General features: G+C 39.0%; 1 protein-coding gene across 1 annotated transcript; it reads left to right on the forward strand.

Moving 5' to 3' along the window:
• Positions 1–48: 48 nt before the first annotated feature.
• On the forward strand, positions 49–22,390 carry ppp1r14c (protein phosphatase 1, regulatory (inhibitor) subunit 14C). Its single transcript, XM_037685403.1, has 4 exons — positions 49–395; positions 17,115–17,198; positions 17,987–18,019; positions 21,045–22,390. The coding sequence occupies exons 1-4, from the start codon at positions 162–164 to the stop codon at positions 21,117–21,119; spliced, it is 426 nt and encodes a 141-aa protein (XP_037541331.1). The 5' UTR covers positions 49–161; the 3' UTR covers positions 21,120–22,390.
• The last annotated feature ends 3,394 nt before the right edge of the window (positions 22,391–25,784 follow it).

Below are 25,784 nucleotides of genomic sequence, written 5' to 3' on the forward strand. Positions count from 1 at the left end.
CTCCTCCTCTCTGCTGCTTTAAATAGCAGCTGTTTAAAAGCTCCTCACATTCTCCTCCTGCCTGCAGTCCAGCTCCGCAGTGCGCCTCCTCTTCATTCACACTTTTTATTTAGTCAAGGAACCCCCTACCACCACCAAAGCACCCTCTTATCCCTGCCAACATGTCGGCCGCCAGTACCGAGACCACCGCCTCTCCTCTGCCCCCCGACGGCAGCCGCGTCTTCTTCCAGGGCGCACCTCCGCGAGTGGGCTGCGAGGGGTCCATCACCGAGGAGGACCAGAACCACAGGAGGCAGGGCAAAGTGACGGTGCGCTACGACAGGAAGGAGCTCCGGAAGAGGCTGCAGCTGGAGGAGTGGATCATTGAGCAGCTCGTTTACCTGTATAACTGTGAGGTGAGTGTGTGTGTGTGTGTGTGTGTGTGGGGGGGGGGGGGGGTGGTCCTTGGCACCTGCATGACCACATGGAGATAGGGGGATGCAGAATAATGTGGTTTCTCTTTGTGCCTTAATAATAATAATAATAATAATAATGATGATGATGATGATGACCATGATGATGATGATGATGATGATGATGATGATAATTCATTTGTCGATGAGGGCAGAAATGTTGATGTGAAGGGACAGAGAAGCTCTCATTTCACGTTTTTACGCACCAAACGCGTCTTTTTTTTTCCCCAAGCGTGCAAATATTAATCCACCTCCTCCATCAAACACCACCAAAAGCCAATTCCTAATTCCAGATGATTTATGAGAGGACCTGCTGAGATTAGCATTTGTGACTTTTCTGTTCCAATTATCTTACCCTTAAAATAAATGTTTGTTTGTTTTTCTCTCGGGTGCATCTGCGCGTTATTGGCTGCCCAATTACTGTGCGCCGTCACGTCCACGCAGGACTCTTTAACATTTATTTTAAACAAGTGTGTATGTGTGTGTGAGGGGTGGGGGCGTGGGAGGTTACACTACAGTATGCTGCCATGCAGATAGCCGTGAAGCAGGGGGAGGGGGCTGAATAAGGGCAGTAGGTTAAAGGATGTGCTGATGCTGTGACTCTCCTCCAAAACCAAGCACCTCCTCTGACTCTTGGTTCTGATGAGGTTTGTGCACATCTAATAATTCTGATTATCAGAGCGGGTGGGCTGTGCTTGTTTGCAAAGCATGCAAACCTGCAGAAATCACAGTGGGACACTGAGCATTACAGCATCTGTTTCAGTCATTTCTCCCTCTGCTGCACAGCACCGTACTGCAAATGTATCTCCCTCAGCTAACAGACTCTGCATGTGTGGATACAGTTTTTATGGTTTCCTGCAGCTCCACGCATCTACCTCCCCTCTGCTAAAGAGAAAGGTGCTAAAATGGCATCTGTTCGGTTGTTGTCTCTTCACCAGTCCCCCTGTGGTTCGTGTAGCCCCGACAGAGAAAGTGGACTGGATTAGCATTTTGAAGCCAGCTGAGCTCAGATGTCAGGTTTGTCTGAAGCTTCTTCCTGCAGACAGGCTGAATGTTTCAGCGTCGGAAACATGTCATGCTAAATTTACTTTTATCTTCCTGCGTGGAGGTTTTCAGGTGGGGCTTCATTTGTGAATGCAAATGAAGAGTGCAAGTAAATCAGTGCAGGACGCAAGACTCTGAGATCATCTTTTATTGAGCTGTTTTTAACTCGTTTTTGTTGTTGTTGTTGTTGTTAAAAGGGAATGTTATTTTGAAATAAGGATCTGTGGAAAGGTTATGAATAATTAATATCTTACCTGTTGTAGATAGCTCTTTAAACGATGCATGTTTCTAAAATGAAGCCGTTCAAAGAGCTATCTACAACATGTAAGATATTAATAACATTTCTGCAGAGCCCAGTTTCAAATGATCTGGACTTGCCTCAGATCTTCCAAGCACCATGAAACCTCAAATATTTCCACAGGATGATCCCCTGACTCTCTCAGCTTTCCTGTATTATGTGTCCGCTGTTCGAAACGCAGGTGGGAAAGCAGAAACTGACACCAGTGTATGATTCTATCAACATTGTTTCAGTGCATCAAGGCTTTCTTACAGCGGCTCATCATCACTTTCAACAATTAGCAGGAATGTTGTGCAGGTGGTTTTTACAGCTTTGCTGGTAATATTTGCTCACATGATCATAAACAGGAAGTCCCACTCTCTCCATGTCTGGAGATACCTCCACACTGAAAGCCATGGGAGTGCAGTTTGTGTGTGAGAGAGAGAAATGGTGGAGGTGGGGCTGCTGATTTGACCATGCTGGTCCGGCTTAAAGGTCACCCTCTATATCAGTTTCATAAGAAAACCTGATACTGCATTACAGAGTAGTTCAAAGGTTCGTGTGTGTGTTTGTGTAGGAGCAGGTTGTGTCCTGCAGCACAAAAAGAGGCTCAAATACAGAAAATGTTAACTAAATAATAATAGCTACAAGGTTTTGAGCCTTCGAGAATCCCCAGCAAACTGTTTTGTTTGAAACTGAAAATTGAGCTCTGACAGAAACAGTAAGTTGTGTGAGTTACTGGTAAATTTCCATATGAATTATTGAAATTATATGTTCAACTTGAACACAACAGACTGGGTGCTGGGTAGTTTTAGAACAGAAATGGGTGGACTTTTTTGTTTTTTGTGTACAAATGCACTAACCTTGCTTTAACGGTTTAGTGATGAATTGGCATTTATGTTTGTTGTTTGTCCAGTTTTAAGATTTTTGATAAATCCTTTAATTAGGGTTGGCTTGTTATAGGCTTAGACTACTAGAAGACAAACTGACCTAATTTCCTTCAATGAATTGTTAAAATTGAATATTTTTCATTTGATACTATTTCTATCTTAACATGTGATTCTTGACCTGCCATTGTGTATCCGTTCCTCTCAAACCCAGCCGGACTAAGAAGATGGATGCTTGTCCTGAGTCTGGTTCTGCTAAAGGTTTCTTCCTCATGAGGGAGTTTTTCCTTTCCACTGTCGCATTCATGCTTGCTCAAGATGAGAGTTCTGTGATGGAGGTAAACTCAAAGCAGTCTGCTCCTCAGATAAATAGTGTTAAATTATGATTTTTACATATTAATGTTTCTGTTCAGTGCCCTGAGACGACTTCTGTTGTGACTTGGCGCTATATAAATAAACTGAATTGAATTGTTAGTGACTATAAAAAATTAAATTAGTAAAGTAAGTTCACAAATTTGTAAGGATTTTGACGTTAGGTTGTTACAATATTATACCCCAGCTGAAGGCCCAGCTCTTATAGCCATGGTTCATCACTGTTTTATAATAAATTGACAAATGGAAAGAGGCATTATTTTTTTTTATTTTTATAAGAAAATGTATTGATGATTGATCAATTTAAAAGTCATCATTGACCAAAACAAAGGAGGGATATTGCATTTTTAATGGAAAACTATATATTCTGTGCAAATTAGCCATTTTTAATAGTTAATTTACTTATTTTTGTGTATCTTTTGTGTCCATAGCTCTCTAGCTTATTGAAAAACAAAATGTGAGCTCTGTCAGAGATAGATGCCCTCCTGCTCTCCAGAGATATGTTGCCTTTTTTTATTTTGCTGTTCAAAGGATGGAGAGAAGAGAGGGGAAAAGGTAGAGGACGAAGAGCGTAAAGAGGAAGTCAGGCCTGATGACAGTGTAGCTCCTAATAAAGTGGAAACCTTGACATTATCATGCTTACCTTGAGCAGACACTGGTGGAGGTTATTTATACCCTGTTTACTGGATGGGTTTTCAAAACCAGTGTCAAGAGCTGACAATATAATGAAGATGCACTAACATACATCTGTTCTACTGTAAAGAAGGGGCAGTTCATAATTAATTTATCCTAATGATAAAGTTAAAAGGCTCATCAAAGATGATTGATAAGTTAACATTTTTACCTTGCAGTAATAAATTCTCTGTATGTTTGCACACGTTATTTTGTATTTCTGTTGGGGTGCATGCTGCAGAAAAAGTGAAGGTTAAAGATTGCACATGATTTTTAGAGTTTCTCAGAAGATAATGCCAGTTGTCAGTAATGGAAGGGAATTTGTAAATCCAGTTAGTTTGTTTCTTAATTAAATGTTGATAGTCAATAGCAGGAATGGCTTAATGTTGAAAGCACTTGGGTTCTAAGAAATTGAAAAAAGCAACATTTTTGTGTTTTTACACAGCCTGCTCTTCTATACAACACTGCACAGGCCACTAGTGATGACATCACAGAAACATTGGTGAAATCCCACAAACTGTAAACATGTTTATTCAGTAAAGAGTAGGCACAGTTACCTTAATGTTTACTCAATTTCTTTTAGATACACCCTTGCTTGTTGTTGCAGAAAGTGGCCATTTTGTGGAGTGGCCACACTGTTCTAATCACAGATATTTCTTTATTTATTTGTCATACACAGCACATGTGGTACATGTGGTGGAACGAAATTGTGTACACAGGGTCCCAGTTACATCCATCAATAAAATGTAAACGAAAAACAGTAATAAGATCTAAGATCTCAGGACATTATTACCTGCAAAGTTCCATCAATGAGGACTGAACTAGGCAAAAGGGTCTTCTCCTACTCTGCTCCTGTTTCCTGGAATATCTTACAAAAAGATCTGAAGCTCTCGACCTTGTCCTCTTTAAGTGGCTTTAAGAATCTGTTGGACTCCTGGCAGGGACCAATGCAGACATGATCCTGTTTTTAGTTTTCTACATTCGCCTTAGAATCTAGCTGTTTTTTGTTGTTGTTACCTTTTCCTTTTAGCCATCCTATTTGTAAAAAAAACCAAAAAAAAAACCTGCAGTATGACTTTTTATAACTGTTTATTGTTGTTGCTGTTGTCCATTGTTGTCATCATTCTTTGTTGAAATCAGGTCTCTCTTGTAAATGAGTCCTCGAGGCTCAATGGGATTTACCTGTCTAAATAAAGGTTGATTGATTGATTGAAGATATGAACTAAGAAAAACATTAACTAAAAATACGCTTAGCACTAATAGCATAAAAACAATAAACACAATACGCCGAACTGCAGCACGAACATGAGTCTGTGTGAGCAGATGAGCGCGAATGAGCACAGCAACATGAAACAGATCAGCAGCAACATTGAAACAGATCAGCAGCAACATGAAACAGATCAGCAGCAACATGATGTGATTTTTCACAGTGATTATTCTGGTTAGAGATTCATGAGTCTAACAGCCTCAGGGTAGAAGCTGTTCCTCAGTCTAGAGGTTCTACACTTAATGCTCCTTAACCTCCTTCCTGAGAGGAGCGGGGCAAAAAGTGTGTGTGTGTGTGTGCTGGGTGAGTGGGGTCCTTCATGATGCAGGTGGCCCTCTTCCTGCATCTGGAGGTGTAAATGTCTGTGATGGTGGGGAGGCTGACTCCAACATCTTCTATGCAGCCTTCACCACTCTCTGCAAAGCTTTTCTTTCTGCAGCTGTGCAGCCTCCATGCCACACATTGATGCTGGAGCACAGGATGCTCTCCACTGCACACCTGTAGAAGGAGGTGAGGACTGAGCTTCCCAGACCAGTTCGCCTCAGCCTCCTGAGGAAGTAGAGTCTCTGATGCGCTTTCTTGATCAGGCTGAGGTTGTCATTCAGGTGCACACCCAAGGACTTACAGCTGGAGACCTCCGGAGACAATTTTTTGAGCTGGAGACAATTTTTTGATGGACTAAGTACTCAGGTAGTCCTTTAAAAATAAAAAAATAATAACTAATGAATGACACAGCCAGTCAGTCAGCTTTTAATCATAATGCCCTACTTTTGTTAGCCTCATCTTCAGTAAAACAGTAAGTCAAAGATATCAGACACTCTTGGTGCATGATGTGTTGCCCTCAGGTCTTCGGTGTCTGTGGTTTTGTTTGGAGCCACACAGTCGGTGGTTCGACAATATCACTCTGGTCATCGGCAGACTAACGTTGGTGAGCACCTGGGGGTATGTTTCCACAAACAGATGAGAATGAGACAAATCTTACAGGTCAGTCTGCATATTCAGAACAAATGGAGCAAGAGAAGTCAGAGATAAAGCATCTTTTTAGACGATACAGATGATTCAGCTGCTTTCGTTTTCTGCGGATCATCTCCACTTCAATTAAATGGGTTGATCGTTTGCATAATGTTTTGTATAAGAATTGCTTCAAGGCAGGGTGTGTGTGTTTGTCAGGTCGACCAAGAAATCTGGGTTGTGTTACTGAATTCTGCCCTCTGACTGTCAACACGAACGATTAAAAGCTTAACGTCCTTCATTCCTCCTCCTCTTCATCATTAATATTTTGTCTTCTGCTTCACCTATGACACTGTCAGAAAGATTTTCCCCTAGCTTTTCGTTCATGTGGTTCTTGTGAAACAGGAACAACCACTTACATAGGAACATCTCAAGTCACTGAACATTCAGTAGCATGCCAAGGTAAACTCACGCATCAGAGCTCATGTCCAGGAGCGTTATTTTACAGTCAAAGCTACTCAAACGAACAAGAAATCCTTCTCAAAAAACAATTTACACAGTCTAGTTGTGTCATAACAATCATTAGTTTAATTATTATAAGCTGACAGATCTACATGCTGGGAGATTAAACCAGTCGTTTGCTTTTAATGAATGACCCTGATGTGTTCATGGAGCTGGCGAGGACGGACACCATGTTTACTGTATACAGCATGTGCTTGGAAAGGCAGACAGATGCTTTGCTTTTATTCAGCTGACATTTAAATCGCACAGACAAAAATAGATCCCCGCCGAGTGTCCGTCAACACAGTTCACACCGTGGACGTGCATGTGCTGCGAAACGAATCAGAGGCGTTGACAAGGAGGCCTCTCGGCTGGCAGATACTCACCAGCTGCTGAGACTTTCTGGCAGCACAGAGAGTCAATTTCAGAAAATCAACACCGACTACAAAGTTTGCTGTGTGTTTAGTTCACCCCATATTTAAGCCATGCTACTCTTTTCATTTGTCTTTCATTGTCTACACCCATCCTCCTCTTTTTTGACCTAACTCTTAAGTCTCTGGGAGCATCCGCCCACCTGCTTTACATCCTCCTCCTTCCAGGATTAATGCCGCTGAAATCCCTGTAGCGTTTACAGAGACGAGCCACATTAGCTATGCAGGCGACCTTTAACACATGCCTCGGGTTTAATTAAGTCCACGACCAGAAACTTGCAAGCCACCACAGAATATATCTTCATCTTTACCTGATCCAACCAAGATCAGTTAAATTCATTTACATTAATTCAATACTTTGAATTAATGTTTACGGAACAGAAATAAATGGCAACCAAAGATGACAAAGCCTTCAAGTAAAAGTCAACAAGAGCCTGACTAAAAGACTGGGTGTACCTTTTTCACACATGCACAATGACTTTCTTGTCTTTCTGCCATCCCAGGAAGATCCAGCTAATTACTGGTTTCATAGTCAGCAAGCTGTGACAATTTTTAAACTGCATGGCCGCATTCGAGCCCTGACTCAGTCGTTAGGCTCGGAGCTTTGAGGAGATGCAAAGCAGCATCAGCATTCACAGAGGGAAGAAGGCAGAGAGAGATGGAGAGAAGGCGGTAAAGGAATGAGTATGAGGTTGTTTTGACTCTCAAAGTCAGACATTTGTGTTCTGATATGGGCGTGTTAGCCACCTTTGCATGCATCAAGTGACATGCAAAAGAAATAAAGACAACCCAGCATTTCCCCTGTTTCTAGACTTTGTAAGACAAAGGGTGTAAGTGTCAATGAGATTAATAATTTTTTTTTTTTGACATGCATAAAACAAATCTTTAGTACGCTTAAAACATAATAAGTGTTATACCTATTTAAAAAGTATGCTGCTTTTTTTCTTCAGGGCTTCCCAAAGACCATTTCCAGGGCTTACATGTTAAAAACAAAAAAAAGCATATTTTCTTTAACTACTGTACATACAAATTGAAATATTAAGGAGCTGTGGTAGCTCAGTGGTCAATACCACAGTCTTGTTATCCCAAGGTTGCAGGTTTGAGCCCAGGTTGCATCAGGAAGGGCATCCGGTGTGAAACAACTGCCAAACCTTTTGTGCGAGTTCACTCGCTGTGGAAGAGAGCAGCTGAAAGAAAACTAACATGAGCTGAGGTGTTGCACAAGCGAACGAAATGTTTAATGCACAGATAACTAAACTTCACTAGGTTTAACATTTGTTTTTAACGTGGACATACTTTTTTGGGGTATTTTTTAACATTTAACAGTCAAACCAATCAAAGCTTTATTTAAATATCTGGTGTAATAAGACTATGTTTTATATATGGAGGAGTTTAGTACGTTAAAATATAATTAAAGTGCTGCGGTCAGAATGAAAGTGTCTTAAATCTGTCGGAAAGTCAGAATCTTTGTGTCTTTCTGCTTTTTATGATAGCTTTTCTGATTTTCCTCTGATTTACATAAATCTGTGAACGCTTCGATGATCAGGCTTTCTAACTGGTTGGCTGCTTTGACCTTGCAGTATTGATGTTTTTTTTAAGCCCAGTTTTCCTGGAAGCGTTCGGCTTGCAGTGAGGACAAAGGTCTGGTTGGGTCTCAGCTGTCAAATAATCAGCCTCCGGCAAGAACTGTCTGGCTACTACTACAGCAAAACAAATCCTGTGTTCAAAAGACAAATGCTGCCATTTTTAAAGTTGCCTCTTACATTCATACAAGGACATTTTTTCTTAAAGGAAAAAGTTAATTTGATTTTGTGTAGCAATACCTTAAGATTTTAAGCGTTGGGGGCAGAAGCAGATTATACAGAAATCTGAGGAGATTACTCCTAACAAAGAGGATATAGAAACGTATAAAGATTAATTAACTGTAGGTTTATAATGCCCATGAAACTGACTCTTAGATCAATTTCAAACTTAAAGAGATAGTTCAGATTTTTTGAAACGGGGTAAGGTTATGAACCTTTACATCACAATCAATTTGGCATTATGTGGTTATTTTGGCAGAAATGTTATATTTCTATTGCAAGTACAATGAGCAGCTACTGATATTTCAAACGACCCTATATGCTATGCAAATTACCATGTATTTCAAAAATCTAAAGGTTTATAACATGAAAGCTTCTTAGCACTGTTATCTCACAGCAAGAAGGTCCTGGGTTCAATCCCCAGTTTGGAACTGGGGTCTTTTTTGTGTGAAGTTTGCATGTTCTCCTTGTGTTTTGAGTTTTCTCCGAGTACTCCGGTTTCCATCCAAAGTCCATAAACGTCAAGGTCAAGGTCAAGGTCAAGGTTTCTTTATTGTCATTTGCATCATATGTGGTACATGAGGTGGAATTAAATTGTGCACACAGGGTCCCAGTTACATCCAACAAAAGTATGATCTAAGATATGAATTAAGAATAGGCTAAGCACTAGTAGTACAAAAACAAAATGCCGAACATGAGTCTGTGTGAGCAGATGAGTAAGACATGCATGTTACGCCGCCTTCAGGCCCAGGCCTCCCTTACAAAATAAGATATTTGGTCTCAGTGGGATTTGCCTGGTTAAATAAAAGTTAATAAATATAAAATACAGAAACCTTTATAAAATCTGTGAGATTCACAGATTAGGGAGACAGTAATCTCCTTCAGGTACCATCTCTGGCAAACAGCATTTGTGAGGGAATCTCCAGAATGTCACGAAATGTTCCCAAATGTTCTGTTTCCCTGCTTGAGTCACACAGACTCCCAGTTTTGTTGACTGAATATCCATCTATTTATTTTTACCCACTTCGTCCTTTTAGGGTCATAGGGGTCACTGCTGCCCATGTTCAGCCATCACTGTATGAGAGGCAGGGTTCACCCTGGACAGGTCTCCAGTCCATCACAGGGACACATAGAGACAAATGAGACAAACAACCATTCATTCTCTCACTCACACCTAGGGACAATTGAGAGTTAGCAATCAGCCTAACATGCATGTTTTTGGTCTGTGGGAGGAAACTGGAGTAACTGGAGAAAATTCACGCATGCACAGAGAGAACATGCAAACTCCACCCAGAAAGGCCCCCGGACCGGGATTTAAACTGGCAACTTTCTCGCTGAGAGGAAGCAGCTCTACCAACTGTGCCACCATGCTGCCCAGTATCCAACATGTTCAAATATATTTTATCTCAAAAATAGTCAGAATTGTCGTGGGGATCTTAAGTTTGTGTCTTTCTTGATTTTGTCGATGGCGTCTCCAATTCATCTTAAGAACACAAGAGCTGACACCTGCACGAGAACCCTCCTCTGACACAAAACATGTCTGCAAAACACGCCAGTGATGAATAATAATAACTGTAATAACTGGTCTAAATGTGCCTATTTTCATTTGAAAAGTGTTCTCAGTGGATTAAATCAAAAACGTGAGCTGAGGTGGCTACAATGTGGTTAAATGAGGATTCAAAAACTGGTTGTGCAAAATGCGGCCATATGTCCTGCTGACTTGGTTGTAAATGCTCCAAATTCTGATACTTCAACTGAAAAGTTGCGTATTTTCTCACAATAGAGTAGAGCTGTCATTTCTAACCCGAAACCTGACCCGGCCCGGACCAACCCGGATTAGGGCCAGGCCAGGCCAGGCCGTTATAATATGATCAATGGGCGGGCCAGTCTCGGGCTTTTAATTAGGCCAGGATCAGCCGCAATCCAATTATATGATAACATGGCCTGCCATACTTCATCCATCAGTCGCACATAGTCATTTCACCATGAGCTGACTGGCTTTGAAAGAGGTAAAAAGTTAAGTTAAGCTTCAGATGGGACTGGACTGCCAGGCAGCGACCCATCGCCCAAATGGACGTTCATCCTGCCGCTGCACTCAGCGGACGCGCGCGGCCGATGACCCAAACAGGTGAGATCCCAAAGCAGACGTGTGTGTCAGAACTGTCCGCGTGTCTCAGTAATTCAGAAGAAAGCAGTCAGAAACAGGGTTTAAATGTTTTTTTACGGCCATGAAAGGACAAACACCGTCAGCTTAGAATCTTCTGCATCTTTAATTCAGCTGCGCGTCCCTGACCGTTAATAACTAATTAAAAATGTTGGAGGTATTTTCGGGTTTGGACCTGTAATTACTGTTAATTCGTCGGGTCAGGTGGGGTTTGGAAATTATGACTGAGTGCTGGGGCCGGGTCGGATCAGATTTTCTGGGCCTGAATGCAACTCTACAATAGAGTCAAATTTGACTCACCAACTATTCTCTAACAGTTGCAGCCCAGTGAGATACTAGCTTTTGGTTTTGGTCCCAATTGAGCTAGCTGCTCCAGTCAGAATTAAACTCTTATTTCAGCAATCGGAGGTTGTTCAAAAGTCTATCTGCAACAGGTAAGGTATTGCTTGTTTATAATAAACATTCCCCAGGATCTGACTTAATTAAAATACCAGCTGAAACATTTCTTTATGTGAAAAATTAAAGCATGACTAAATAAAAACAACTAATGCAGAAACATTTTGGGATCATCAAATGTAACATTTGACACCAGTAATGGGCGTTCACAAAAGTTTCTACTAGAAATTCTCTTCTAAGCAAAGTTTATGAAATACATTCTGCCTAATGGAGGCTTGTTGTGAAGCAAATGACTTATTTTTAGCTGAAACTTTCCCTTGAACATTTCCTCCCTCCACCTCTCCTGTTTCTGGCAGCTCTCCTTTTTGATGCGTCTCCTCTGGAGTTCACCTGAATCAGCGTGGGAAAGAGATTTTGCTGCAGCTGCTGGCTTTATCCTCTGAAGTCACATCACCTGTGTTTTTTTAAAATGGGTTCAGCAAACTGTTTTGCTGGAGGGCAACGGGGAGGAGTGTGAGGAAGGGACAATAAATTTGTTAGACATATTACTAGAGTTAACAGAACCCACAGCAAGGTTCGCCCCCCTTATATACTCACTTGTCTTTGTTTTTTCCTGGACAGTTTTTAGTCGTTGTTCCGTTTGACTCTTCATCTCTTCCTCCCCCTCCTGTAAATTCTCTATAGTATTTCTTTAATTAACTTGGTCTCAGAGGATAATGTCATCCCACCTTGAGCTTCCAGTCACTTTGATGTGCCACAGTGTGAGAGAAGGATGCTGAGCTGGAAGGTTTTTGACAGTGATGCACAATCCTCCTCTTCCTCTGCATCATCTTCATCATCAGTGACCCACTTACGTATCTGTGCACTCTCCATCGCACTGCATTTTATTTTGTGTGTTTTGTTTCCCAGTGACTCCTCTGTTCATTTATCACTTACCCCCTTTTTTTGTTAGTTGCATACTTTCAATTGTGAGCACTATGACTGCAGACACACAAAAATGTTTTTGCCCATGCGTGTGTGTGCACGTGTGTCTGTTGGCACAATACTCCATAAACCACAGGAAAAAATCTTTTATAAAACTTGCAGAAAGTAATTAGTGGATGCACATCTGGAACTGATCAAATTCTGGAGTCAATCTAAATCATATCTAATTTAAAATTAGCCTTCACAAACATGGCTACAGCTCAGTCAGCTTTACAGATACGGAACTAAAATCTGATGAGGTAGTTGCTGGGAGTCATTCACATCAAGTATTCTGAGTGTGAGACAGTGGTGATTTTAGCCTCTTTTGGGGGGTGCTCAAGCACCCTTAAATTATGACTCAGTACCCATGAAAGTTAAGGAACGACCATTACGATTTTATAAGGAAACTCAGTTGTTAAATCTTAGATTCACCAAATTATGTAATAAATCTTTGTGAGAGAAGAGGAGCGCTGCGTCTGTAGCATCTTAGCTAGCGCGTCTAGCATAGTATTGTAATATTGTGTGTATAGTATATATAGTAGTATAGTATTGTGCATCTAGCATAGCATTGTAGTATTTAGTATTGTGCACTGCAATACAGTTGTCGGCATTTGTCAACCGGGGTGTGGTTGGGGGTGGGGGTGGGGGGTTAGGATGTGTGAGAGAAGCAGTGTGTGCCCTATTCACACAAGGAGAGCTGTTGGTCAGGCTACTTCTTGTGGCATGCTCTCTAAAATAGTTATTGAATCAAGTGTTTACTTATGTAGGTAAACGAAGATGTTTAACAACCTGTTAAAATACACCAGAATTCAGGAAATTACAATCAAGGATTCAAGGTTCTTTATTTGTCATACACATATATACATGTGGTGGAAAGAAATTGTTTACACAGGGTCCCAGTTACATCCAACAAAATCTATTTTACATCTATTTTATTCAAAATTTTATGGGGTGGACACCCAGACCCCGTCACTCCATCAATGTGTCCCCCCTCCCACATTGCAAATGCTTCTGGCGCCAATGGCCACCATGTTATTCAAGTCAAGAGCCATTGTCAGCACTGGGGGCTGAGCACCCCTAAAGGTCAGATTCTAGAATCGCCCCTGGCATGAGCGCTTGTGATATTACATGAAATCACACATATTTTTATGTTTTGATCAGAACAGCAACAACTTGATCATTTTCTCCATACGAGATGATCTTAGTATGAACATGATAAACATTATTTTAAGGAATGCTCGGCCTTTATTTTTGTATCCGTTTTGGTGCTTTGTGAGTATTTTACAAATTACTTATGCCGTTATGTATCGCTTGGCCGAGGTTTCGCTTCCCACCCTGGCTAACTTCGTATTTAAACCATACATTTGCACGTGTTGCTTCTTTTTGTTTACATTTATATTTTAAGTTTGGGTTCATATTTTTTAGGTGATAGCAAATTATAGAAGCCTTAAGAACTACAAGGTTAAACTATTTCAGTACTGATAAAATTTTTACCTGTTAGCCAGTTAGTCTTATCCAGCCCAACAGAGTACAAAGTATTTTATGCCTATATTTACTTTTGTGATGTCTTTGCTACTGCCGTCTCGAGATCTGATTCATGTAATCTTATTTGTTTGTGCTAATAAGTACTGCTGCAAACAAGCTGCAACCAGAGAGAAAATGTTTGTTTTATATTATATTCATATATAGTGTGATGTATCAATATAATGTATCAATATATCATATAGTGTGATGGTGTCATCGCAAATTATTCTGGAATATTGTGATATGAATTTGAGGCTATATTGCCCATCTCTAAAGGACACAAAACAGAAAAAAAATTCAGTTCCCATTGAATTATTAATGGTTTTCTTATCTTTTTAAATGTGTTTCAATACCATAAGGATGGTTGGAGAAGACACTGTAAATTGTTTTTATGTTTTTCTGTTAAATTTTAAATTTAAATAGAAATCAAATTCATATAATCAAATATAAATCAAAAATAAATCAGAATACACACAAAAAATCAAGTTAAATAATAAATCAGGGAATCGTTTTTTTTATTTTTTATTTCTCAGTTGCAGCATTAAATAGACAGTTGTGTGTCATTTCTCCGCTGCCATTATGGATCATCAATAAGACATTATTTTAATTTTGAACAACTATTATTTTAAGCATCTTTCTTAGCAGCCAAGCAATTACCTCCTTAGCGGCTATTAAAAAAGCTGGTTGTTCAAGTTCATTTAAACGCACCATGAGTGTAAAGGAGTGTGACGCAGAGGCAGGTGGAGTGACCGGTTCACTTCTTCAAACTATTTAAATAGAACTTGTGTTGAGTCACTTAAATGAGCTTTGATTCACCTCATGACGGATGAAGCAGACTGAAAGTGCTGCTGAGCTGTCAGGGAAAAACAAGTGCATCCTTCACACACACGCTTCACTGCTTCATGCTTCTCTTTCACACACACACACAATCTTCACAAAGTTGCCTTCAGCACAACAAACACTTGCTCCTTGTTTTTTCTTTTGCACACAGTCTTCTTTACATCAGTCACACACCAAGTCTTTCATCGACGCCTCTTTAGCATGTGCAACAATAAGCCCGTGTCTATAATAACATACTGCCTTTTATATGTAACTTACACAGATGTGCACTTTGGTTTGTTGCTTCCAGGCTGGCTGATTTAAACTATTTTAGTCATCCCCGCTCCACCAGGACAGTAATACCTGCTTGCTTTAAATGTGTACTTGATGTTTTTTTTCACATGCATAAGTGCAGGGCATGCACACCAACAAGTTTCTCTAAGGAGAACATTGACAACTCGTCAGCACAAGCGAAAATTTGATTGTAGTTGGAGGTTTGCCTGCAGTCATGCTTCACACCTCGGCCATGTTTGCAGTCGTCACGGATCACAGAGTGGAGGGTGACAGATGGCGTGCTGACAAGTGACACACACATATATACACACACACGCAGGAGTCAAAGTGATTGAAAACCCAGACAGACTAAGAGATTGATTGATAGTTTATCTGCCGTTTGCCCTCAAACCCTCCAGGAAGTAACTCTTGTGGATTAGTCCGCACGAATCACAGCTTTTAACTGTTCCAAACAGCAGACTGGTTACCAGTTTGTCCCTGGCAGACCGGTTTGGATGTTTGACGAGTTTCATTTGACCTAAGGCCATTAAACTCGCTCAGATTCATCTGCAGACTTTTACGCTGTTAGTGCTCGACAGAGTTAGAGTTTGGCAAGAAGGCTGATAAAATGGTGGAGAGGATACCAGTAACCTGAAAGAAAAAAAAACATGCTTGGATGATTTAAAAAAAAATATGTAGCACTTTGATTTTGGGAAGACAGTAAAGAAAATATAACGGGGCTGTTCAACTGGTGGTCCGGGGGCCAAATCAGGCTCATGGTGAGCTCAGTTCGGCCCACCAATGGGCTCATTTTTAAATAAAACTAGATTTTAAATTGTAAAACAAACTGACTTAGTGACAATAACGGATGCATTTCTGGACCCTGAGCTCTTGGCTTTCAGTAACTGTGCCCCCCTGAGCAATTTAGTTGAATAACCCTTGGATATACTGTAATGTAGGATTTTTTTTTTTGTATGTTTGAAACTGATAAATGACAATTTCCATTACTTTTTGCATAAATTTGATGTTTAAATAAAAATATATACAAACTTTATAAGAAATCACATGAATTTTACCAGTTACCTTGAGAGTTTTTATTTCCATTTTGCATAAATATAAGAAACTATACAAGTGTAAGTTAATTATTTTTCAACTACTGTTTGGTTTTTCTCCAATACTTGTGTTTTTATCCCCAAAATTAGAGCGGTGACACAAAAATGTTCTATCTACCGGTAAACGCCATGACAAAACTACTTTGTATTTGGAAAAAGAAGCAGTTAATATATTGAGATGTATGCATTATATTCTGAGTTTTTATCAAAATGGCTGTTTTTGATAATTTTGACTAATTCACGGGGGGAAGGGGGGGGGAATCAAAATTATTTAAGTTATCCAAGATTTCAGGGAAAGGATTTTCTGTCTGTCGTTTCACAGCAGAAGGTTTCATCCCGCAAAGTCAAATGTAGATGTTTCTATTCAAACATTTAGTTCCTGTTTTATAATTGTTAATACTGTTCTTCCAACTTTGAACACATTGGACCAAAATATGGTAACTAAAGTCTTGTTCTTAGCTTATTCGCAGAGCTTTGGGTACACTGTATTTGTCTTAAACACAGAATGTTTGGGGAAGAATTGTTTAAAGCCACTTTGACTTAACTAAATGATGGGAACAATGAGAAGAAGAAGACAAAAAAAAAAAAAAGACAGCCGAAGGAGCAGGATGCAGGTTATAATTTCCACAAGACTTGTCAAAACATCTCATTTTGTGGAGCTTTGCATAATTTTATGCCAAAATCTGACTTCAAAGTTGAAAGCTGATGAACGGTGGGTTTGAATGGGTCTTACCGGAGACATCTGATAACAACACTGTTGTTTCGCACAGTGCCTTGCAGAACATTCAGGATGAAACATTTAGGTTAACGTTTGCAGAAGAAACAGACTGAAGATAATTATTTCTGGTCTAGTGGTGATGCAAAGTCTCCGAGGCTGCTTTTTTTCAGCTTTCCTGCCTCTAAAAAGGAAAACATTTGGAAGAGGCATCATGCGGTAGATGGGAGGGAGTGGTTGATCCTCCCTGTATGTTTCCACGGCACAAACCTTGTGGTGAAATAAAGCGAAGCATTGAAGCGGGACCTTTTGAAGTGGTGCTGATTTGGACACACCTCTAACCACTAAACAGCCCAACCCCGGTGCAATGACATATCCATATGAAGAGGCCAGCAGACTGTATGATCAGCAACAAAAGACACATTTTAGGAGGCAAAACAAATAATCTTGTCTAATTCGTTAGTTCCCTAACAAAGTGTGTTTGTGTTTCAGGAAGATGAGATGCCAGAGGTGGAGATTGACATTGATGAGTTGTTGGAGGTCAGCAGTGAAGAGGAGAGAATCAGCAAACTGCAGGTACAGTATTGTTCAGCTGCTGTTCAGTGACGTACGGCACATTTAACAACATGCAGCAGCTAAATATCTGAGATACTAGTTTTATTTTATTGTTTTAGTTGGTTTTTTTTTGTTTGTTTAAATCTATCATCATGGATAAAAACAGCTTTTTTTTTTTGCTAAACATAAGATCGATCTTATCTTAAATTTACTCACATATCACTAAGTAAGGTCATCGTAAAGCTTTATTTATCTCACCAACTACCCAAACTTCTGGATGAACAAACTTACAGAAAGCAAACGCAGCAATTTATATGACTATTTTCAATTCCAGATATTTTATGGTTGATTTGCAGCTGTTTCATTTACAAAGTAAAAGAAATGCCTTCTTTTTTGGATTATAAGGCGCATTAAGTGAAACAAAACAGTCAGATGAGTCAATCTTTATTCAACTCATTCACAATAACCACATAAAATTGGTTTGAGATCATTGAGCACAACCAGAATTAATACATAAGTTGCACCGGATTATAAGTCTCACTGTCGATTTTTGAGAAAGTTAAAGGATTTTAAGTGTGCCTTATAGTCCGACAAATACGGTACTAGCAGAAGTGTACCTGCTTGTGATAACCATTCTCAGGAATACCTAGCAATACTAGTCCTGCATAGTTTACATCCTTATAAATAAATACAGGCCATACTTGAAATACACCTGTAGATGTAGCTGTGAGTGAAAATTACAAAGTAATGTTTTGAAAACTTGGATGCAACAAGTCTAAGCCCTGAACTGTCTGCCTTTCTTTATACAGGAAGCACTAACAGACTGCTACAAACCCATAGAGGTGAGTTCAGTTAAGGTGGCATTAATCATATCTGATCAAATGTTCAAGATCAAATGTGTGAATTGTATTTTATTTTGTGTATGGTATCATCGTTCATCATATAAACACAATTATCTTTAAAGGACCAGAGAATACTCACAACAAACACTAACATCCTGTTTGACATTGTAAGCAAAAATGATCAATGTGCACCCAACAATTTGTCATTTAACTTCATAATTTTCTTACTTGTGATATTTATTAGTGCCATATGAGGTTAGTGTTTAAGATCAAACGAGGTCATGCTATAATTAAAGATATGACCAGTCAGTCACATTAACTCACCACATGTCAACATTTCCCTGTGTGATCTCCCCATCTGCCACCTGATTGCGTGTGTGTGTGTGTGTGTGTGTGTGTGTGTGTGTGTGGTGGTGGTGGTGGTGGTGGTGGGGGGGGGGGGTTCACGTAAAAAAACACTACAAGGTTAATGGGATCCAAAGCTGCAGCTGCCTCTAAATGCCACACCTGAAACTGCATGCATGCACACACTTGTACAAAAACAGTTTATGACACAATGCTCTGCCTGCCCCCTACCCTTGACTATATTTATCTAAACTGGATGCCTGGTCCTAACACTTCCCTCAAGTCTGGCTCCTGGAAGAATATCATGAGCTGCAAACAAGCAGTGAAAACAGAGCTGACTGATAGACGAGTTCAGTGTGACTCAAAGATAAAACAAGAGAGCAGACGTTAGAAATAAACCAGACAATGAGGTGAGAGGAGAGGCCATTACACACACAGGGTTGTTGGGGGGGGGGGGGGGGGTAAATGAAAAGACAACTGCTGGGTGAATGATGGATAGCAGGTACAACAAGGGAGCAGAGGAAGGGGAGGGGGGCGGTAATTAGATCGTGAGCAGTGTCATACCACAGATAATGAGGCCGTTTATATTCCAGTGAAGTTTTCACCTCAGTCTATCAGTCGTCCTGAAACAACCTCGTCCCAGAATTCCCTTCTTTCCTTCATAATCCAATTTGTATGCTGCGTTTTAAAAGACAACGATCTCACAAACGGAGCGTGTTGGTCATTTACTCCTCTTTTCGGCTAGTTATCCTCACACAGAATGCTCATTTCATAATGCTGCAGTATGGAGCCATTTTTATGTCTAGAGTCTACAGGGAGTATCTCTGTGACCGATGGAGACTAGTTGGTGATTCAAAACCTAAGAAAATAGTCCGTTTTTCTGTTGCGATCTCACTGAACTCTGAATGTTTGCAACCAAGCGACCAGAGAGCCATGCAGCTGCTTTTTCTTTGCCAGATTTTTGAAACTCCTAACTTATTTGCATGTTCAAGGCTTTAAAAAAAGCTAAATTTTAGGCCCCACAACGTTCAGTCTGGTCATCTGGATGATTTATTTTTTTTGTTGAGATGTTTCGCCCTTCAAACAAAGGACTTTCTCTCAGAGGAGCCACAACAAACTCAGTCCCACAAGCAGCACACTCACATGGACCAACCAGTTTGCTGGTGATAAGATGCTATGCTTTTGTGTTTTGAACCACTTTGGCTATGGCTGCCTCAGAGGAGTCACGGGGGAGAGGACGGACTCCAGAAACCATTTTATCACCAGCAAACTGGTTGGTCCACTTTGGGAGTGTGCTACTTTTGGACTGAGTTTGTTCGAGGATCCTTGGACTGATGAAGTCCTTTGGATGAAGGATGAAACGTCTCAACAAAAAAAGAAACTGTCCAGATGACCTGACTGAACATTGTTGGATTATTTACCTGGATTATTGAGCATGGGCTTTGATCAATTTTAGACCAAAAACGTTATTTTGTTGCCAACCTAGCCCCCACATTGTACTCACCTTGGTGGCTGCTTCTGTGTTTAATTTAATCGACTGGCATACAGCTTTTAAAACCGTTTTTTCAAGTAAATATGTGGTGTTTTAGATCTGGGTTTAAAATTTTTCCATTTCCTGACATAGGACATGTCTTATGCAATAGTGCTGAAGAATTTACAGAAAACTAAATTGGGACACATTGAAAACGCTGGCGACAACTTTGAGATTTTTTTTTAAAACCAGTTCAAAGTTTAAAATTTAAATTTTAAACTAGTCACTAGCAGTTGCAACTCCCTTAAGTTTCCAAGTTTTACAGCGCCACAAAAACATGTTCTACTTAAAGCTAATCTGTGCTTACCTCAACATAAGTAGACAAAAACAGACATGAGGTTTTCATTCTGTTTTATTATTGTCATGTATAATAGACTGGAGCTGCAATTACCTCCTAAATTTGGTTTTTAGAAAAAGCTTTGCTTACTTTTTAACTTCTTTGGTCAGTTTCCAATCTAACTTTTCCAGATGTTATAAATTGCTCCTTCAAATATAACTCATAGTTTTTTAAGGATCATTTTATAATTACCTAACGCAAATTTCTTGTTATCTTTCAGTAACAAACCAACAATTTTCAGTCAGGTCATCTTGACAGTTTCTTTTTTTTTTCTGAAACGTTTCACCTTTGATCCAGAAGGCTTCATCATTCAAGGAAACACAACACAAAACTGATTCTTCCCTCAAACAGCTTACTCCAAAGTGGAACAAACCAGTTATGTTGGTGCTAAGATGGTGTCTTTGGCACGTTCCCTCCTCTGTGGCTGGCCCTCTTCCTCGTCGACAGTCATGTCAAACTGGTTCAAAACCAAAAAAGGTGAAACGTTTCAGCAAAAAAAATAAACTGTCCAGATGACCTGACTGAAAATTGTTGGATTGTAAACCTGGATTATCGAGCATGGACTTTGTTGGTTTCAGTAACAAACCAATCAAAACAAACTTGTTCACGTCTTCACTGTCAGGCATGTAACGTCAAAATCATTCAAATATGGAGAATCGGCAATAATCTTTTAATCTGTAAAATTCAGACTGAAACTAATCGAAGGTTGTAAATTAGGATGTTTTTCTTACTGCAAGCGCCGAATAATCTTTGAGCACTTCCTTAAAATCCATGTCTGAGTTTCTAACTTGTATCTCCTTCTCTTCCTCCAGGACTTCGTCAACCAGTTGCTCTGCAGGATAAAAGGAATGAGAAAACTCAGCACTACGAGCAAGAATGGCTTGTAGTGGTTTTTATCATCAACGGATCGTATACAATGTCATTTCAGCTCCACCTTATCCACTCCTCAGCCTGCAAACATACATCATGAAACCCATGAATTCGCACTAGCCGTTGGTTTTACTGTCACACAGGATGTACAATAATAATAATTAAATATGACTGCTGACATAAAAACACAATATCATTAAAACAGCAACAAGGTAATGTTAAGCCCTGGAATGTGCCAGAATGTGCTTTAATCTTAATACTACCACCTAGTTCTCCGTTTCAGAGCAACGTTCAAAGTTTTAAAAACAAACCCATAATAAAAATCAGCCATACAGACTGAAACACGGGCAAATCCTATAGAAAAAGGGTGGTGTTACATGGTTGTAAAATTTGCAGCAGCACTAAGTAAACACAGTGCTTTGTAATGTTTTTTTTAAATATTCGGCTGTTCTGCTGTTACGTCTTTTTAAAAACTGTTTGTCGCCATTTTTTGTTCGTGTAAGTGAAATGTGGTTTCTCGGCCTCTCGTTTGTTAACTTTCTTCTCTTTACTACATCGCCACTTGTAATGTGAGGGAGATTTGTGGGTTTGTTTCGAAGCACAACACGTTAATGCATCTGTTCTGTTGTGATGTAAAAACTCTGGGGGGGAAAAGGGACATATTTGCAAACCTATAGCTGAAATACTGTTAATGTGTTGTTACAAACTATTCTGGTGTACTGTTTCCCACAGCAAGGCATGATGGGTGTTGCAGTTCTCCGGATGAGGCTGCAGAAACCTGTATGACTGGCAGCCTTCCAGTGACCACGTTATTTGGATGTCTGATGACCATTCTAGCTGTTTTTCCACGTTTCGTTCGCTTGTGCTGACTCTTTTCTTTGACAGTGGGAGATGTTGCCTTTAAGGACTTTCAGGATATGTTCAGATCGTTTTTTTCTTAACGCTAACCCTTAACTACTGACAGCCTAAAAGTTAATGTGGTTAGGTCAGAGCCTGAGGAAAACATGAAATGTTGATGCTCCAACCAGGCAGGTTTTGTATCGGAAAGTGCGCCAAACTGGGAGTTTCGCATCTCAAGTCATTTGTGAAAGAGACTGCTCATACAACTGCAAAAAATATCTGAGTAAGCACACATTTTAAGACATTTCAAGCCTTTATAGATGCAAAAAAAACAAATAAATAAATGCTACAACTCCATAATCCCAGGTAAAAAAAAAAAAAAAAAAGAGTAAACTTAGCTATTACTTGTTAATAGCCTTCTGTGCGCTATGGTATATGAGAAGCCGTATAAGACATAAATCAGAATTAGCTTGCACACACACCTATGAAACACAACTTTCACATACTATACTGAAAACCTTACACACAACTGAAAAGTTGCCTCCCATAGCGCACCAACAAGATGGACAAAAAAACAAACAAACTGTAAGCTTTGGTACAATCACACCTCTGGTATGAAGTTTCATTTCCAAGCAACATAACCCTGAACCTGCAATGCAACATGAACCCTCAGTTGCCAAAGAGAAAAGTTTGGCAGTATTCGTTTTGAAGAACACAATGCTTACTCCACCAGTCTTGCATGCTAACACTGGAGATTAACGTTCCTTAAGGTATATAATAACCTTATAATCAAGCAAAAAATGACTTTCTTTGACTTGTCTCTAATGTACGCCTTTGTAGATCATTTTTTGTCGAGACAACGTGAGTGTCACGTTGGAGCGAATTCAGGAATATTATAAAATGGTGCTGTTTTGGTGTTCTTCCCAGAATTTGGTTGGTAAAGATAAAAAGGCTTTCACTGTTGACTAATGCCAGAGAAATGTGTTTGGAAGGAATATGTCTGTCTGAAATGGCATCTTTGTATGTTTTTTCTTCTCTAAGTGACCTGGGAAGGCTTTATTTTAAAGTAATAGTCCAGATTTTTTGAAGTGGAGTTCGGTTGAAAGGCTTTGAACAAATATCTTACCTGTTGTAGATAGATCTTTAAAAGCCTCAGTTTGAAGGAATGGAGTTTAATTTGACAGGATTAATCAGCTAACAGCTAGTCAGTGGATGACTAAGACCAAAAGGAAGGGTACTGGGGGCCTTTAAGATGGCAGAAATCTAAGGCTGTTTAACCGCCACAGTATCTACAACAGGTAAGATATTGTTTATTAAATTCTCCCAGAACTCCTATTTAAATGATCGGAATTATCACCAGTATGACTTAGAAATGGTTTAAAAAGAAACATTTTCCAGTTCTGTGTTCAAGAGGAAGCTAAGTTATGTCATGGTACATAACAGGATTTATAGGATTTTATGTCAAGCGTCAGTTCAGGGACAAAAGGTTGATATTTTACAACTTACGGTTCTGCATGTGGAGATTATTTTGAAAGTCTTCATACTAGAAAGCTTTACACGTGCATGGTTTTTATAGCATGTTGAGGGGAAAACGTTCTTGGCCTAAAGGTTGTTTTTTTATTTAATGAATCAAAACACTTTCCTTTTTTATAACTTTATTATAACTGCTAATATTAGTAGAATTAGGAATATGAACAGTTGCGTTTTGAGCTGAAGTTTAATTTCTGTACATCCAAAACGAGTATTCTTGTTTCTAAAGTGTAATGTAGTGTGTGATTTGTTTTTTTTTGTTTGTTTTTGCTGGAAATAAAACGCAGACTAACTCTGCATTGTTTAAAGTAATGCCTGTAATTGTGATTATTTTATTTTATTTTGTTGCAAATGAAAAATCAGACTATTCATTCAAGTCTTTATTACAAATATAAAGTTATATATGCTTCGCTAATAAACAGGAATGCTTTTATGTTTGTGAAGCTTTTTTATTATCTAAAAATATGATCCATGTTAAAAGATAAGGAGAACAAAACAAAACAAAGAAGAATAGGGATTTGATTAAATAAGAAGAATAATTAATGAGCAACACAAGTATGTAAATCTTTGGGATTACAGCTATGAAGTGATGCAGGTGAGTGACACAGTTAAAATAAAGATAACTGAAAACATCGAGGGTAAACAAAAACGACAAAATCATGTCTTAAACGGGATTAAGTGCTGAAAACTTGCTGAGTGAGTTCCACAGTGGTTTTGTGTTGAATTTAATGTTTTAGTTTAAAGTTTAAGGGCAGTAATATAAGATATAAATCAATTAAAGGATTAACATTCCTTGAAGAAGCGCATGTCACTCACCTTTTGTGCCACAGCTTTTAAAAGGTGGAGTTATAACTGGTTTGGTTTTAAACGATAACATGAAGTCACGCTATATTGCAACACTTCATGCAATCTGTTTGCACTCAGAGAACGTGTTCTGAATGACTCGGCTGCTTGCACGTTGAAGTGCGACTCAATTTCTGTAAAACTGTCCGAATTCGGCCTTTTTGTGTTTGTACTGGCAGTAGCAGCATTCTTAAATTAAAAAATAGTCAGTTTTTCCATTAGCATTTACAAAAAGCAAAGCTTAAAGGACTCAGCTGCCATAAGAAGTTAAGTAAAACTAACTTAATTTCTTAGAGTTTTAAAAAAGAAAAAAACTCAATATTCTAGCTTCAGAAAGTTTTTTCATTAGCAGAGCATGATGGGGGTAGTTTCATGGTTTTGAACTTGTTGCACCTGGACAGCCAAAGATTCTTTGTTAGGAAAAGTAAGAATTTGTTTAACACTTTTCAAAAATAAATAACAAAAAGTTTCACACAATACTAAAACATTAAAAGAGAACAAAATGTTGCTTTTGATTGAATAAAATTAATCAAAATGAAAGTTACACGAGACATTTTCATCAGTTTTATTTTTTTTATTTTAGTGAAATGATTCTCAGTGGACGTTTAAAGAAAGTACTTTTCATTTTAAAACCAAAATCTTGAAATTTTGTAGTAAAACCCACTGATATCTCAAAGATGACGCAAGTTTCATTCAAAATAATGACCTCAAATTTCTCCAGGCTGACCGATCAAACACTACCAGAATGGTACAGCTACACCAGTTAGAAAACAAACAATAAAATATGATCCAAAAACAAATTTCCAATATGGGAACAACTAGTAATATTATACAGTTTCATATCGTAGTATAAATATTGTAAATTTTTAGTTCAAAACCCTATTGTGCATTTAAAATCTAAATAAATTGTATTCTTTTTTTTTAGCTTTTACTGAAAAAAATAGTTATGTTTATCATGTTTTTGGTGAAACAGCAAATAACATGAAATATTCACAGACTTTAGAACTCCAATGTGCCAAAATAAAGCAATTTTTTTTTGTCTGGTAAATACCATTATTGTTTGCCATAGTTTTACAGACTATAACTTAAAATCCTTTAATTTTCTGAAAACACCGACAGTGAGCTTTATAATCCAGTGCACATTATGTATTAATTCTGGTTGTGCTTACTGACCTCGAACCAATTTTGTGTTCATGCTCATATCAGGTCTCTCTTGTAAATGAGACCCCGAGGCTCAATGGGATTAACTTGTATAAATAAAGGTTGAATGAATCGTGTACAACTGAACAATGCTGAGAGTTACTGTGAATGAGTTGACAAAAGTTTGACTTATTTGACTGTTTTGTTTTGCTTAATGCGCCTTATAATCTGGTGCGCCTTATAAGTTAGATTTATTTGTCATGTGCAAAATCAACACAAGGTCAACAATGTAATGAAATGCTTAGGACAAGAAAAACCGGCTTGACACG

The sequence above is a fragment of the Nematolebias whitei genome, chromosome 12 (assembly GCF_014905685.2).
Source record: "Nematolebias whitei isolate Nwh7 chromosome 12, NemWhi1, whole genome shotgun sequence".
Lineage (NCBI taxonomy): Eukaryota > Metazoa > Chordata > Actinopteri > Cyprinodontiformes > Rivulidae > Nematolebias > Nematolebias whitei.